General features: G+C 38.7%; 1 protein-coding gene across 3 annotated transcripts in view; it reads left to right on the top strand.

The window, feature by feature from the left end:
* Positions 1-18452, top strand: part of TENM1 (teneurin transmembrane protein 1) — a 532730-nt gene that overhangs the window by 407933 nt on the left and 106345 nt on the right. For all 3 annotated transcript variants that reach the window (XM_069463375.1, XM_069463376.1, XM_069463377.1), the window contains exon 19: positions 12954-13097. In XM_069463375.1, the coding sequence (XP_069319476.1) occupies positions 12954-13097 (144 nt within the window). The remainder of the gene's footprint in view (positions 1-12953; positions 13098-18452) is intronic.

The raw sequence follows: 18452 nt of genomic DNA on the forward strand, positions 1-18452 counted from the left end.
ACACACACACACACACACGCGCGCGCACACACACACACACACACACAATCTCTTCTCTGCCCCTCTATGCTCTGAGAGGTTGGATTCTATGGACTGCATTGCCTGGACACCTTTGCCCTCTGGCTTCCCATTTGATTTGGTCAGTGAGTGGCACCATCTAAAGACTACAGGCTGGTAGGAGAACGAGGTCAGGACATGTATCCCTCTTCCTGCTTTACTGCAGTTCTGGCAGTGACTACATTAGAAGATAGCAGCTCCTGCCAAAGAGCCCCTCTTCCAAATCCTCAAGCTCTCTCTAGTCTTGTGTATTATCATCCCCTCCTCTTGCCCCTGCAACTCCAGAACGCTTCTCAGTGTTGCCAGCCCCTGGGCGGGTCTCCATCCCCTGTCAATTCCCTTAACTCTGCCCATGCCTCAAACTCTCTGCAATAAACACTTACAAGTGTGACATGTCATTCTTGCTGGGACCCTCACTGAATTATACTCAAAGCCTCATACTGTCCTCTCCAGAATTATATTCTATAGCATTTGGCTTCAGCAAGCAGAATAATCTAAAGTTCCTCGAACTTTTCTCTATAGGTCGTTATTTTCCAATTCCTTATGACCCTCCTCAGACCCCTGCTGGGTTTGAAGGTTCTACTTTGGTTTTGGTCTTTACTTTTTTTCCTTAAGTTATGACACTTAGATATTTACCCAGTGCTCTCATGAAAAGCTGACCAGGACAGTATCTAGTAGTCATTTCTCGCTAGGGTTCACATAAATGCAGCTCTACCTCATTTTTAAAAAATAACAGTTTTATTGAGATATAATTCACATACCATAAAGTTCACCCATTTAATGTGTACAATTCAGTAGTTTTTAGTATTTTCACAAGGTTGTACAACCACCACCAATATCTAATTCCAGGACATTTTCATCACCACCCCACAAAGTAAGCCCATACACATTAGCAGTCACTCCCCACTCCACCCTCCCCACCAGCCCTGGAAACTACTAATCTCCTTTTTCTCTGTGTGGATTTACTTATCTAGATATTTCAGAGAAATAGAATCATATAATATGTGGTCTTTTGTGTCACTTAGCATAATGCTTTCAAGGTTCATTCATGGTATAGCCTGTACGTCATTCCTTCTTATGACTGAACAATATTCCGTTGTTTGGATATACCACACTTGATTGTCGATTCATCAACTGATGGGCATTTGAGTTGTTTTCACCTTTGGGTTATTTTGAATAGTGCTGCTATAAACATTCGTGTACAAGTATTTGTTTCAATACATGTTTGCAATTCTTTGGCATATATACCTAGACGTAGAATTGCTAGGTCATATGGTAATTCTATGTTTAACTTATTGAGAAACTACTAAACTGTTTCCCACAGTGACTGCACCACTTTATCAACCTCACTTTATATATAAGATGTGTTACATCTCTTCCTTTTAAATACCTCCAATGCTAAAGATTCTAAAATCTTCCTTCTTGTTCTCATTAAACACCCTCAATGACTTAGCTTCTAATATATCCATGGCTAGTTGAGTAAATAACCAAAACACAAATATAAGCAAAGACTTTCTAGTATGGACACCAGTGATGAAACCTCCATTCCTATTGTTTGCTTATAGTGTTTTCCTATTTCTAAAATTACATTCCTAATCAAGATTTTCTCAAGCATTCTAACTATGAAATGGCATTAATTAAAATGCTATAATGAAATATATGTTGTTGGGTTTTTTATGAGGCTCATAATAGTAATGAAAGCAAGAGACAATGGACCCACTCAGAAATATCCAAAGAGGGAGGGGAAAAAATGTTCCTCGTGGTATTTTATTTGCACCTATGGAACACTTTTTTCTTAGGGTGAAGAAAGACAACTGGCAAGGCTCCCAAGGAAAACAGCCAAAATAATTGCACATGTAATATCTAGGATGGAATATAGATTATTTACCTTGTAAGAAATGTCTCTGATAACTTTATCATGGTTTTCTAATACTTAAGAGGGATTTTATTTACTATGTAGTCTCATCTCCATCTCCATGGAGACTAAGAGAATTTTCTGACAATGGTTAAACATTTGAACAGGTGGTAGAATGAAGTTGAAGAATCTACTACTCTGAAGATGGATTATGAAGCCTCTGAGTACACAATAGACAATAAATAGTTCAAGTAATAAATGGATGGAGACAAAGGGAACAAATATGTGACCATTGAGCTGATGCCTTAATATCTATGATTGAATCTAAATAAACAAAGAAGGAAACATTTGTTTGTACTCCTGGTGATACTTTATAATTGCTTAACTGATATGGGAAGAAACAGACTGAATTTTTTTTTTCTTCCTCTATAGTTCTCTTACACAAAGTTTATTTTAGCTTGATATATTGTGTACTACATTCAATGTAAATCTAAAAAAAAAAATCTCTATGTGTTCAACTAGCCCAGAAAAGGGCCATGTGCAAAGAAAAATACTGAGTAAAATTTTATAAATAGTGATTTAGGATTTAAAGGTATGGCTTCAAATTATACTCCCATATAGTCTTTATCATAACCATTTCAACAATCCCTATAGTTACAAAAGAGAAAAGGACACAAAATAGTAACTATGAGAACAATATTATCCAAATTATTGAAAGTTTAGGTCCCCAGGAAAAATAGATTACTAGAGAAGTTATTCCATTGTGTTACCCAAATAAAACAATATTTTCATCTGTTAACTACAATCTTAGGCAAGATAAGATAGCTTAACATTGGTGGCATAGTAACATCTCATTCATTGCACATCACTGTTAACACACTAAAAAAATTTTAGTTTTATAAATGAAAACAAATTAATTAACCCATCGTTGTATATGTATTCAAATCAATGTGCACTAAACAATTAGCCTCAATCTTTAAAGCAGCATAACTCTAAGATCACTATATTCAACAAAAAAATAATGCTTTTTAAGTACTTGTGACCAAGGAACATATACTGGATTTAAAACAGACTGAATTTTGCACCAGATATTAACAACAGTGCTGTATCTGACACAAAAGATTTGCTTCAGATTTAGAAATGGTAGTATACCTATTTGGTAGGCAGAGCAATAGCCACCTCCCAAAGATGTCCATCCTTGGAACTTATGAATATGTTATGTTGCATGCCAAAAGAGAATTAAAGTTATAGATAAAATTAAGGTTGTTAGTGAGCTTCTGATTTGAGATTGGAGATTATCCTGGACTATCTGGGTAGGTCCAATATTGTGATAGGGGTACTTAAAGGTGGAAGAAGGGAGAAGAAGTGGAGGTCAGAGTTATGGGAAGATACAAGTATGGAATAAAGGCACAGAGAGATGCAACATTGCTGGCTTCGAAGATGGAGGGAGGGAGATATAAACCAAGGAATGCAGGAGGCCACTAGAAGCTGGAAAAGGTAAGAAAATGGATTTTTTTTTCTTAGAGCCTCTAAAAGGAACTCAGCCCTGCTGACACCTTGATTTTTGCTCAGTGAGACCTGTTTGAGACTTCTGACCTCCTTGACTGTAAGATGCTAAATTTGTCTTGTTTGAAGCTAAGTTTGTGGTATCTGTTACAGCAGCAATAGAAAACTCATACAACATTGACCCTTGACCAACATTCCTACACTCCCAGTTATAGCAAAGATTTTCGTTACAACTCTGGCTAGAAAGCTCTCTCATTCTTCTTCCTTCCCGTGACAGTAAAGTACGAATCCCTGGCCCACCCATTTCTGAGTGATGCAGAAAGAGGGGTTTCGATTTAAACAAACTGAATTTGAAGTGATGGTGAATATCTAAGTTGAAATGTCCACTTAGTTTAAAATGTGGGACTCTTGTTTCCCACATAGCTCAGCTGTGAGAAATTGGTGTGATCTCTAAGGGCTAGAATGTCACAAAAGAAGAATAGAGTGTTGAGAGACAGCCAAAATGAGAAAAAGAGTGCTTGAGATCCTAGGGTATCCCACCATTTTTGGTAAGGAAACAGACTTTGCAACTGGAGGGATGATACCAGAGTGAATAAATGACAAACAGAGATTGTGTGAACTCCTTCCTTGGAGAAGTATCAATGGCTACTGATAAGATTGATTAATCTAAGTACAATATTGATCAAGTGGAAGAAGAGTAAAATCACCCCCAGGGTTCCAGTATAAAAACCATACTCACTAGTTCATCCAACTTAAAGATTTTGTTGCCTGATGCATGGATAAGACTCCCCTGCTAAAAACTCCATGTGAGCATTTGAAAGAATTTGGCCTTAGTGCTTTGTGTGCTTTATTCTCTGGCTCTAAATAAGGTACGATGTCTGGAAATCATTGTATTTTATTTAGTTTCTTTCCCAACTACGCTGCTTGCAAAACAATGTAAAAAATCATTATTGTTAAGTTCACAGTGCTGTTAAAATTCTAGGGACGGCTTATTTAATTTGACAAACTGGCTTGTTCAGGGGCTCTGATCTGCATCCATTATGTGAATTTTGTCAGAATAATTCCCGATGTCCGCCTGTGTCTGCATACATTATCAATATGTAATAATGCATTCTGCCTGGTCTTTATTTTAATTAAATTAAATTGCAGCGGTTTGGAGTCCTGGAAGTTCAGGAAATCAGCCATCCTTTAGTAGCACTGCTATAAACAATTCTATTTTTCTTCAAGGTTATTGGCAACAACAATTGCATAATTATTTAGTACAGTACTTTGGCAAGAAAGAATGGTGTTTCTGGGAGAACTAGACTTCCTAAAGGTTCACAACACATAGGAGTCTGTCTAAATTGTGTTAGAGAGAAACAGGGGGACATTAATAGTAATAGGTGCTAAGCTACGGTTGCTTTGTGCACACAAAACATTCCTGAGAACGATGCTTTAGTGTTCATAAATTTCCCTTCAGTAAAACCTAAACAGGCTGGGCAGCCACAAAAATAGCATCCACTGACTATTTTAATAATAAATGGGTAGTGCTTTACAATTTGCAAAGTACTTTCACATACATTATCTCATTTTAATCCTTCTAACATTCCTGCCTGGTAGGCATGGCAGGATTAGTATGATCGTCATTTTGCAGAGTGGGAGACTGAGATTCAGAAAGAGAAAGGGACTTGCCTCAAGTTCTGTACAGAGCAGGGATTCAAACTCGGGTGTCCCAGTCCTGAGTTCTGTATGCCTTTCATTGCTACCTCTCTTCACTAAAGTGACCACCCCACCTTACTGAGTACCCAATTCAATGCCCCAGTGGTTTTCTGTCAGAGAAGCTAGCAGAGATAATAATCTTTCATCATTTCTCTCCACTCATGAATTCATAATCGTTAACTGAGAGCCGAGCTATTTTATCCATTCAACTTTATGGGCACAGTGCCAAGGATATGAGTTTTTCAAGGACCTACAAAATGTTTGTGACCTAAAAAAACAAGTTTATTGGCACCAGAATATGAAAAGAAAACCTGAAAATCAACGTTAATAGATGTTTAAATAAGTGTCTGCAACATGGAGCATTATGTCAGCTTGTCAACTGCAACTCAGTTTCACACTTACACATGAAATATGTTTAATGTGAGATATGAGTTGTATACATTTTAATATGTCTGATAAGATGTGAGATAGGACCTCCAAAAGCAAGATTGCCTGGGGCCTACAAAGGTTTTCAGATGGCCCTCACTAATACTCTGATAAGCAAGTGATCTTGTGCCCATTTCAAACTGCTGGTCACATCCATTAGTAGATTGTGCAATCCATTTGGTGAGTCAACCAGATTCTTTTTTTAAATGGAGTAGAATGTAATGGAATGTAATAGAACCAAAGTGAACAGAATAGAAGAGAAAATATCAGAAAGTGATGCTACTAAGAGGGTATTGTTTCAGAAACTGTTGTTTCAATTATATGTACATGTATGTTTGTCTGTGTGTGTGTGTGTGTGTGTGTGTGTGTATCTTCCCATGTGCATGCTGGGTCACAATTAAAAAATTTGTGTTTCTCATCATGACTTTCAGGCCCAAAAGTTTGAAAAGCATTGGTAAGATGATAAGCCAAGAAGACACAAAAATCGAATGATTTATCAAACTATGTGACTTATTTTCCAAGGCAGCAAGTCTTGCCTACGAGTATCCCTTCAATATTGAGTGACCATATAATTTATCATTCAAAGCAGATATTTTTGAGAGTAAAAGGAGATGCTGTTAATAATTACATTTAGACAACCACATAACCAGGCACTGTTTTTGGCCAACCGAGTTACATGGCACTTCTGCTTCAAGACTATCCCTAGCTTCTAATCCTTATCTCTTAAATTCTAAGCAAATAAAAAGTTATTTATTTAGCAATTACAAATTGTGGGTCTTCCCCTTAATAGTTATGATCTAGCACAGTATACAAAAGCACTTGCCTATGGATCACTGGGTTTGAACCCCAGTTCTGCTGTTTACTGGCCAAATGACCTTGGCCTAGTCACTTCACTTCCCTGAGTGAGTTTCTATGATCTATTCTATCAAACTGGAGTAAATATATCTTCTTCATGAGTTCTTGTGAGTCTTTAAATTAGGTTATATAAACAAAAATGTGTATAACTGTTATATGTTATACAAATGTAAGGTCATAAGACTTTTGCAGTAATTATTAGGAAGACCATGGATAAAAGTTCCACAAGATATCTTTCGGGGTATGGCCTCTCTCACATGACAAATTATCCTTCCCTGTGTAATATCCACTGTATCAGCAGTGCTTAGCAGATCACCTGCCTGGCACATAGAACAACTCAGTGAAGGTTTGCTGAGTCATTAAATAATAGCACCTTACTTTCCATTACATTATTGCATCCCTTTTAATCAATCATATTGTTTCAAAGGATAGCCAGTCCATTTTCAAGGTGAATCTATTTTTGAAATCATTCCACCTCACCCCCCAAAATGCCCAAATATTGCTAGAGAATAGTAATCTGTTGTTTTATTTTATTATTGGGTGGGACAGGGAAAGTTATGGTTCTTCCCTTGTTCTTGATGCACTAGAGAGAAACTGACTCCTTAGCCACCCTGACCTTCTTTAAATCTCCCAAAGATACCAAGTCTCAAGGTCTTGCACACATGCTGCCCTCTCTGCCAGAATGTTTTACCCCTTTTCTATATAAAGAGGCTTTTTCTTGCCTCCCCAGTCCAACATATTATAAATTCCCTGTTACGCTCTCTTGTAATACCCTACATTTTCCAATCAAAATATTTATCACAATTTATATGTGTGTGTCTGTGCTTGTGTATCTGTTTTTTCTTTATATTTGTTCCTCTCACTAAAATGTAACCCCCTACAGGAGGAAATGCTGTCTTGTTCTGTCTTGTTCAGCCTTGTATCCCCACTGGCTCACACAGTGCCTGTCAACAGGAGGTATCCATGAAATAGTGCATATCTGGTGAATAACTGAACAAACAGATGAATAAGAACGGAGGCACAGGGTGACCCCTTAGGCTTGTCTATATAATGAGTTGGTGGGCCTGCCTAAAAGAGAGGAGGGCAGTGCACAGGTACACAAAGGCACTCACAAATGTGTACGTGAGCCAGTACATCACCCTGCTTTGGCGGCACATATGTCCTCCCGGTCGGTTTTCATGCAGCCAAGCTAGGCTTGGACAATGCAGCCAGAAAAATATCTCATAGTATTAGGTTTCGGTGTACAGGACCTCTTAGCAAAAGTGTTGCACAACTACCTCACATCCGGGTCCTTTTAATTTTTTTCTACCCGTTCTTTCTCTTTATTCAACTGCCTCATTCTTAACACCATCTTGTTTAACTATTAGTTTTGTAAATAGGTAGGACACAGATCCAAAGCAAATCTAGTGATGCACTAAAAGGATAATACATCATAACCAGGTAGAGTGTATTTTAGGAACACAAAGATGGTTCAACATTAGGAAATCTATTGTTATAGTTCACTATCTTAATAGATTAAAGGGGAGACCTATGTGAATAATTCCATAAGTGCCAAAAAGGCACTTGATAAAAATTCAACACCTGATTCTGTCACTTTTAGTAAGCCGGGAATAATGGATAAACAAAGCGTCTTGGGCCATTGGGCATTGTGTCAAATTGAGGAGCCTCTGGACTCATCGTATCCTAAGATAAATTGCCAGAGAATAGGAAAAGATAGAAGAAGCTCTGAGAGCAGGTACCTGTTTTCAATAGATAGCATTTTATCTACATAGTCTTGGTCTATTGTTGCCATGGCCTTCATTTGGTTCCTTAGGTCTTTTGTTGTTGTTTTTCTTTTTGCTTTAAGCTAGCATTTTAAAACAAAGGGAAATATTTATTGTTCTATTTGATGATTCCTTTTGGAGAAGAAGGTTTTCATTTTGTTGTTAGTTCCATTTTAAATGTCATGAAATTATTTTTAGATGTTCCTTGAGTTCATGAAGGTAACATGTAAATTTCTCACACTCACTATCAGACTACTTTTAGTTATATATTGCCTTCATAAATGCAACCATTATGAATTTTGAAGCCTTAGCCTGAAGCTGCTGAAAGTCATCTGCTTAATCTTGTCATATTTCACACATCAGCTTCGTTGCATGGCGTGTTTACCTTGGCTACCTAACGTCAGTCTCCTATCCCAGCTGTAGAGATGGATGTCACAATAACTAAACTGGGTGTCAGGGACACTGTGGCCCTCAGCATTCTTGCAGTCCTTATGTCATAGAAATGCTGCTGCTCTGCTAAGTAGAATGAACATTCAGAGTTATTTTTCCAATGTCAAATGGCTCTGGGGGAGCACGCTGCAACCTTTCACTCAGTTGTCTTTACAAGTTAGTGTAATATTAACAAGATGACTAACAGTGAAGTCAGAGGTGCAATCCTGTGACCAGAGGACAAAATCCTCTGCAAAAGTAACAAGCCTATCTTTACAATCAATGACCCTTGGTTAAGGAACATTCCATTAATAACTGTGTGGAGGTGAAAGAGAGAATACAGGAAGGCAGAAATCTTGATGGAATTAGGGGTGTCACAAGGGACGTGATCACATGGCTCAGAAAAAGTATTCTTCCATATTAATGGCTCTCTCTTTCTCAACTGCCTTCCCAATCTATGCACACTGGCACAAGTCCTCTGTACCAACCCCTGGGAAATGTAGTCCAGGACCCCTGTCCACCTACCCTTGCTCATTGACAGTCTAGTCTGCCTTCCTCAGCTCCTCTGAAATGTTGATGAAGATTTTTTTTCCTTCCTATTATACTGTTCTCCCTACTCCTCACTCCAGAGCGCCAGAGGCTGAGTCGGTGCCCTGCACTGTGCTGTGCTGATGATCAGACGTGCTAGGCAACAGGCAGCCTGGGAAAATGGTAGTGGTCCACTCTGCTTATTGAACTGAGGCTCAGCTGTCACAGTATCAGGCAGAGTGTGGTGTCACGACTCAGCATTTTCAGCACCAGCCCCAATATAGGCCTTCCCTCCCCCATATTTAATTATTAATATATGAAAAAGAGTAGGCATTTAGTACCTTGCAGTCTGCTTCCATGAGAGGCAATCTAGGATTGGTTGCTATTATATTTGCCAGTTCTCATGAGTGTGGAGAGAAGCTCAACTCCATGGGGTGAAATGTCTGTCTTCTCATAAACCGATTGCAAGTTCCAGGATTATGTTAAAGTGGGCTGCTGTCAGGAAGAAACTTCACCTTGTTACTCTGAGCAAGGAGCCACACATAAAAATACCCCAACACACAGCTATTCTCATTAAAGTCAGTTGGAATTTTGGATAAGTCTTAAGTATAAATTATAACTTTATTAGCTCATAGAGCTTTCTTGGGAGAAAGTAAATCTAATAAAAATTAGAGGGAACTTCCTAAGTGGCTACCTTGTTGCTATTTGCTGTGACTAGGGGAAAAAAGTAATATAATTGTGGGGTTTGCAGCCAATGCACTTTTTTGTTGTGGACTGGAGAGCAATTCAGAGAGCAGATAGGAGGAGGTGAAAAGAGTACGGAAGTCTCATTACCATTGCATTGAGAACTCTTTAACTAATGCTTTATGTAAGCATTTCCTGCTACAGAGTTGGGAGGATCTTTAACTGTTACTGAGAGGGAAAAAGCAGGCTCCAAACCACCATCAGAGGTCACCAGGGCACACTACTTATTTGCAAAACTGCGCAATCACCTTCCGGAGAAGAGATTCTCAGGGAGCTCACCAGGCTTACAATGTACAGAAGGCAGATACAGTAATTGCCAGGAGTACTGTGGGGAAGGAGATGATGGCTTTAAGGGAACTTGTAATTATTGTTGTTGTGATTATTTATTAATCAAGACTTTTAAATGTTGGCAAGAGAAGCGGAAACCGTGTTATTCTACACACCAACATGGCCCGTAGTGTGCTCTCTAACCACCCGAGTTTTCCAACGTGAGATACGGAGTTCTATTTGGCTTTTGGGTTTGATCCTCAACCAGAACTTATCAAATGTAATCTAGAAGGAATGCAATTTATAATGATAGAGTGTTAGTGCTAAAGGGGGATTAAAAGGATTATCTAGTTACAGGAGTCTTTAATCTGAGACCTTTAATTGAACTTCAGGAAGTCAGTGAACCCCCTAGAATTATATACAAAATTTTGCATGCATATGCATTTTCTAGCAAGAATATCCATAACTTTTGTCAGATTCAAAATAAAGTGCTCCCTGACCCACAGGGGTCTGAGAACCACCAGTTCTAGTCACCCCCTCCCTACTTTGCTACCAATGAAGAACACAGCTCCCAGAGATGAAAAATAACTTGCCTGAGCCCACACAGCTAGTTAATGACAGATATGAGAGTTGAAGTCTTTTCTGACTCTTCCTCTGAAACCAACTCTTTCCATTTTGCCAGAGTTGTTTTAGCAAGTAGAGGGGCTATGGTGAGATATCAGGAAGACCATGGGCAGCATTGATTCTTACCATGAATGTAACCTAAACTAGATCACCTTTGAGATACCTTTCCCTTCTGAGATTCTATTTCCACCTGCAATAGAGAACAGTATTGGCACAGACAATCCTCAAATAATTTCCAGATGGAAGATTTTTTGATTAGCCTTCCCCCCCATTCCCTATTGACCTCCTTTGCTAATAATGCTTGGTTGAGGCTAATATTAAAATGAGTTTGCATTACCATGAGTCTTCACTTTCACCGCTGATGGCTGACAGAAAGGCATCCCTGCCAGGACCAACTACGTAATCCGTGGGGCCCATTGAAATGAAAATGAAAATACAAAAGCCTCTTGATTAAAAAATATTAAGAGGCTGGGTGCAGTGGCTCACACCTATAATCCTATCACTCTGGGAGACCGAGGCGGGATGATTGCTTGAGCTCAGGGGTTCGAGATCAGCCTGAGCAAGAACAAGACCCCATCTCTATTAAAAGTAGAAAAATCAGCCAGGCATAGTGGCATGCACCTGTAGTCCCAGCTACTCGGGAGGCTGGGGCAAGAGGATCACTTGAGCCCAGGAGTTTGACGTTGCAGTGAGTTACAATGACACCACTGCACTCTAGCCAGGGTGACAGAGAGACGCTCTGTCTCAAAACAAAAAAGTATTAAGAGTTACAAGATGGTGACAGCCGAGCATTAAATCAAGTGTTGGACTCTTCTAAGCATGGGCCACACTCATGAAGACAGTCCTGATCCTTATAATAAGCTTTGGTTGGGTGGATGACAGAGACAAGCCAGCCTGCAATTTAAAATTGGCCACAGATGATGTGCAAAGTCAGAGAACTGAGTATTTGTAATCATAAGGCCTTTTTGGCTTATCTGTGCACGTGCTCACACATGCATGCACATGCTCACACAAATCAGTTTCACTCATATTACCATCTTTTCCCTTCACCTAATGCCAAGACAAACTAGTTTGCTTTAATTTTTCATTTTTGGACCTATTGTGCTGGCGTTATTTAAGCACCAGTTTTCATTACCAGTTTTCATAACCAAATGACAAGGGAAGGACTTAGCTTTCCACAGGCATCTAAAGAGTCAGGTAGAGGCAGGTACTCAAAAGCAATAGCAGAAAACGGACCAACTGGGGCTATTTAAAGCGGCCAGAAAGGGGGAAATCGCTTTGGATATGCAGTGCTACGAGCCAGTATTCTGAGGCTTAGAACATTATGAGGATAGAAAGCATTTTAAATTCAGGAATCAGAAATCTGAGGTTCCAACAGGTAAGCAGGTTTACCAACTGGGAAATAGCTGGGACTTGGTATACTTGAGCTATACATATTTCAGTAGAGCAGAGACACCCAAACTAACACATTCTGCACTTCCCATTTTAGTGGCATACCAGGGTTCCAAGTTTAATGCACAACATCTGTGCTGCATAGGAGTTGAAGCCAAATGTTGGGTGATGTCCCATTGGTTAGCTATATGCAGAAACCAAAACATAATGAGCACAAAGTGGAATTTACACTTGCAGCACACTAAGCAAAGTTAGTCTTCTCAGCAAATTAAAAACCAATTAGCACAAGAAAAAATATAAATTAGGTTAATCGATTTTTATTAGTTTTATGTGTAGTTAGTTGTTGTATAAGTGACCCAGTACTCCAAATCCAGCTTCCTGAGTGCATTTTTCACTGTATAGAGGCAAGAAACCAGCCCTCCCTGCACTTCTACAAAGGTAGAGGGAAATTATACTACTACAGTTTAATCCAGCAGAGCTTCACTCTTCAGTTTTACAGCGCAGCCTCTAATTCAAAAGCCCAGAATAAAGCTTAATATCTATAAATATATGGTGCCAACCTAATGACAGCATTTATTCACTTACTCCTTCATATATTTATTCAATATGCACTAACGGATCACTTTTGGGTGACCAATGTTGTGCTAGGTGCAATGCTATACTGTGCTAGGCAAAAGACATTTGCAGTCAAATCTCAACTCAGATCAGAATTCAATAACAAATGCAATATCCACAGAATTGTCTACCGGTGTAAACATGCAACAAATATTTTACAGTCTTCTAATGTGCTATTAACTCTTTGTTTGCAGTGTCTGTGGGATATGAATATGAGACATGCCCTGACTTTATTCTCTGGGAACAAAGAACAGTCGTTTTACAAGGTTTTGAGATGGATGCTTCTAACCTAGGAGGCTGGTCCTTGAATAAGCATCACATTTTGAATCCTCAAAGTGGTAAGCAGCTTTTTAAATTTTTATTAATATTGTTTCCCTAAGGCTGTCTAATACATATTCATTGCAGAAAATTTGGAAAAGTACAAGAGAAAAATTACCTGTAAGAACACCACTTAGAGATGGCCAAATTAGTACATTTCCTTTCAAATACAATAATTTGATTTTGAAGTACTGTTTGTGTGGTGAGAATCAGAATTTTCTCCTCTTCAATCTCTCCCTTCTTTGGATCACTTTTCCTGCTGTCACTTCCCCATAGTTTGTAATTTAAATGTTAAATAAATCAGAAGAAGGGACCACAGGTGGCCCCTGAGCCTGTGCTTCCTCCAGACAAACTGAATTTGCTACCCTGGTTATAACTTCTCATCCAAGTTCCTCCACCTCCTGTTGCATCCTACTGGGAAACCAGCCATTGGTGTTTCCATCCATCTTTCCTCTGAGCATCTACTGACAAGTTTTCACTGTGGAATCATATTCCTTTTTATCTAAAGAGGCAGATTCTAAGCAGGCTGTAGTAGGACATGTACTTTGGGTTATTTTCCCAGAATTAAGAATCAGAATGAATTGAGGCAGCTACACTCTTCCTCCCAGCCATCTTTGTATCCATCCTACCTTTGTGGAACAGGTAGCTAAGGCTGGGTTATCTTATAAGGCCACGAACTGACCATGGCTAAGAGATCCATTTTATAATCACACCCATTATATTACTTTATTTTCACTATAGTTGAATCATTTATGCCAACCAGCTCCATAGGCTGGGAAATTCTGAATGGCAAAGCTAACCAGATTTGCTTCTATCACAAAATGAGCCCACACTTCCTTCTGTGTAGGACCCTGAAGGTGAATGAGTCCCTTGCTGTATGCCCCCATTTATACCTCTTACTCCTACCCCTTCAAGGAAGATTCTAAATTCCATTTCATTTTTTTTTTTCGAAGAGCAAAGATTCAGGCACAGATATAAAATGTCAGCTTTTTTTTCTGTTGTCAAAAGGAGAGCCACAGTTTTAAAAGTACAAAAACGAAAGGGCAGATGCCACTTATTAAATTATTAGGTTTTTTGTTTTGATTTGAAAGAGTTTGACATTTTAAGCAGCCGTTTCTTTTCCACTCACTTTTATTGGCTTGTATGGATTGTCTCTTTCACATGCCTGTCATTGACATTAAACACAAAGTGGGAAATGACCTCAATCGAGCCAGCCCCCAGCTGTGTGCTCCCAGTCTCCGTATCCTCTTACCATTTGCTTCACACGGACTGAAAAAGTTCAGAACAGAGGGGAGTCATTCAGAAAGTTGGCTTGGGAGGGGGGTCCTGATTTCCACAAATGCGTTTTCTCTACCCCTAATTCACCAGCAGTTAGTTTTTAGGTAATAGGTACCAAGTTATTTCTGAGAATTTTTCAACAGCTTCATTGAGTATAATTTATACACCATAAAATTCATCCATTTTAAGTGTACATTTCACTGATTTTTTAGTAAATTTGTAATTATGCAACCATCACCACAACCCAGTTTTAGCATATTTTTATCACCCCCCAAAAATCTCTTGTGCTGACCCACAGCCCCACTAAATCTGCTTTCTGTATCGACCTTTCTGAGAATTTTATTCTGAAAAAAGAAGCCTTACTTTGGATAGTTTTTTAAAAATGAATGTTTGTTCATTTCATCATCTCATTTGTAGATGTATTGTATCTCTAACCAGGAACTGGTCACACCTGCCAGGAAACAGAGCTAAAGCCAGCTCTGCCGCTGCCTTTCAGCCCGACCTTGGACAGGAACACCTCTCTTGGGATGTTTTCGAAGTCTAAATCCCACCCACAAAGGCAGTTTTAGAAGCAGGAATGATAAGTGTGATGGAGCAGCTTTGGGAAGACCAATTTAGAAAGCAATGCTCTTTCCCCGTCGGGTCAGACAGTCTTTTCTGACTGATTAAGGCAAGGGTGACGTCTTTCCAAATTCCCCCACTCCACTTCTCTCTAGAAAAAGCGTAACTCTTTAGGCACCCCACTTTTTTGATCTGAGACAGATAGCAGATTAGAAACAAGAATCTATCTTCTCCCAGTTTCCTCTCACTGGTTAAAAAGACACCTGTAATTATATTGGATGTCTGCTGCCATTCTATTCTTCAGTTTTTCTTTGGCTCCAAAATCATTATGCAGTGGGTAGTTTCCAGCAGGCAGTGTTTTCAGACCATTTGTCATTTCAGTTGCAGCAATTATATTTATCTGACAATTAACCATTGGTTATGGAGAATTGTTTCCAAATATTATACCTGATATATACAGGTGGCTCTGACTTTCACTGAGATTTTTAAAAAATCAGAAAATTGGGTTCTGCAACATTATTCTTTCAAAATACATCTTCTGCATGATAATACAGAGGGCATATTCATTCTTTTTAAGAAAACTTGATTCTTTAAAATTATGAGAAAAATGTGCACATCTGTTGCAGAGCTAAGCTATTTGTTTAGTGTATCTCTTTATCCAACATAGCCCCTAATGTTTCCTGCCAGTTGAGTGTTAGAAGTTATTAAAAAGAACAATCCAGGGTACTAATTGGATATCGTCATCTGTCTGAACTGTGTAAAGAATTTCTTTTAATATAGACTCTGAAATAGGCCAGTAGTTTGTCGACAAATGGTTTTACTGGGAGGGAATGATCTCTCAGTTGGTGTTTATATCCTCTCCATCAAGTACTAAGAGAAATATGCATTGTGACCCTTGTTCATAAGTCTGAAAAATGGTTTCTTCTTTAAAAATCAGCATAAAGCGCCACCCACTGGCTTTCAGGGGGAATTTTTATTTCAGACTAATAAGCTTCAAAAGAGGTTCTGAGCAAGGTAGCAGGAAGGTATGAGCAGTGTGTTTAAAAGTGTGCTTACCATATTACACAACAGACTTGGCTTTTTGGCAGAAAAAAGGAAAACTTACAGGAGAAAATGTGCAGTAGGCCCCATTCAGTGGGGATTCATTGTTGACTATAAACGAGACACCCAATCCTTAGCAGGAAGTTGGCCTTCATATAAATAATGTGTGCTGTCCTAGGATCATTTGATTCCCTTTTCAAAATAAGCATGTGTGGCAGAATAAACTGGAAAGGAGGCAGCAGTAATTGATCAAGATTTCCAGGAACATAAACAAAATATTTTCAAAGCAACCTTTTGCAGAAGAATTGGTGTTAAATCATTGTTGCTAGATGGTATGCCCTGGTTCTGTGTAATGGAAGGTTAAACAGATTCTTGAAACAACAAAAACACCCTTCAAAATGATCTATTTTTCCAGGGCAATACAAAAGGGGTTTGCCCATTTTTGTTTTGATTGCTTCAGCTTTAAACAGGAATGGTAATTTCAGTACACGGCACTTTAGTGCCTTGCATGAAAGCAAGACATCAATTGTTGAGATGTAATCAGAAAGTACATTGCCTTATGTTTTATTTCCTTTAATCATTCTTCTTCTTTGATGGAGTGCTGGGCTTTCTAATAGAAAAGGGGAGTTTTAGAATTGCAGGCTTAGAAGAATGGTTTAGAATAGCCATCTTTAGTTTTTAAATTGCCAGGAGCCTGGTAATAACATGTCATTTTGAGGGTAATTGCTATCTATACCGTTATATTGATATAAAAAAAATGGAGATCTACCTGTGAAAATAGATGTTAATAGCAAATCTGGTATTTCCAAGCCAATAATTGGAAAGATTTTTGATTGATATACTCTATAGTGTATTGTTGAAATGCTGACATGATAAACAGTGGTTTCCTCGTTTATTAAAGAACATATCATAGTCTCATTGGTTGAATATTCAGTTAGCAATTGTCAGGAGGTTTTTTTTCAATGATGTTGTGCAGCTGTCATTCCAGTTCTCATTCATGTCCTCCCAATTCATTTGAATTGCAATATTGATCACACTGCAACTAAATTTTTTTGGGAAATGAAGTTCAGTCCTATTAATCTTACTTAATTAACTATTCTAAATCTCAAGAAAGGTCTTTACTACCTAATAAAGTTATTAATAAAATAATAAGAAAGCAGTGATCCTCAAGATATCTCATAGCTCTACAATAAAAGACCAATTTGTTAGGGTATAAACTCACAGCTGCTCTTGCAAATCATATGATGAAAAAGTAGCCAGAAATCACCCTGGAAGGAAAAGTAAAAAGACTTAAATTTAAAATCCAAAGATTGTATGATGGATTGGATTTCTGTTTCTTGGAAGGCTCCTTCCATACATACTTTGGTGCCATGGTATTATGCATGTTTTACCTCCTTATTTATTTTTACCAGCAAATGTTCCGATCTCAGAGTGACCAATAGTTTCTAATGTAGGACTCTAGGACAAAAAGTGGGAAGAAAACCGTGGAAGACATTTCAGGATATATTTAGGGAGAGTATCAGGCAGTCCAAGGAGATAGACAACAGGGGGCAAGGGGAAAAAATAAGGCTATACTGTATAACTGCATTCGTTCATTTGCTGTCAGTGACTTCAGTCTGACACATTGGCATGCCTTCTCACAACATGGATATTTTACCTGCCCTGGCTCATTCTGGCCTGACTTGAACTATTTAGCACAGCAGTACTTGTTCCTTGGATTTTCTGCCCAGGCTCAGCAGGTTTGCAAAATCATTGGGACTTGGACAAGGAAACTACAAGAGACTCAAAGCCTATTTTCAACATTTACTGAGCACTTATAATGACTTGGCCACAGGGATTGGCACTAAAATACAAAAAGGAGTAAGACAGACGGTCTGCCTTCAAGGAGCTCATTCATGTTCTAATGGGGAAGATAGAGAAGTAATGAAAACTGTATCACACAATGTGGTAAGGGTTATAATAGAGCTATGAAAAACAAACTATGGGCACAGAGGAGGGAGTAACTAGCTATGCCTGGACGGAGCATTGAGGAAGACTTGAACTGAGCTTTGAAGGATGGGTAGACGTTCCCCAAGCAGACAAAATGGGGAGGGCATTCAGGATAGAAGGAATAGCATTTACAAAAGCAGAGAGGAATGGAAGTATGTGAAAGTAACTGTAAGTACTTTGCTCTGGCCAGAACTCAGGGTACAAATGAGAGCACAATGAGAGGAGTGACTGGAGAAATAGAAAAGGGCTAAATCATGAAGGACTTTGTGTGCCTTAACAGTATGGAATGTACCCCGTATCCTATACAGGATATGAAGCTATTGAAAGATTTTAAGCCACAGACTGAAATAATCTCTATGGCAGGAATGTTAATGAAAATTTGGAGATAGGTATGCATGAAGACCAGGAGACCAAAAGGTTCAGAAAAACTGGACTAAAGTAGGAACAAGGAAGAAGAAACTGGTTACAACACATTTTAAGAGAGAGACTCAATGGGAGTTAGCAAT

This window comes from Eulemur rufifrons, chromosome 30, assembly GCF_041146395.1.
Source record: "Eulemur rufifrons isolate Redbay chromosome 30, OSU_ERuf_1, whole genome shotgun sequence".
NCBI lineage: Eukaryota > Metazoa > Chordata > Mammalia > Primates > Lemuridae > Eulemur > Eulemur rufifrons.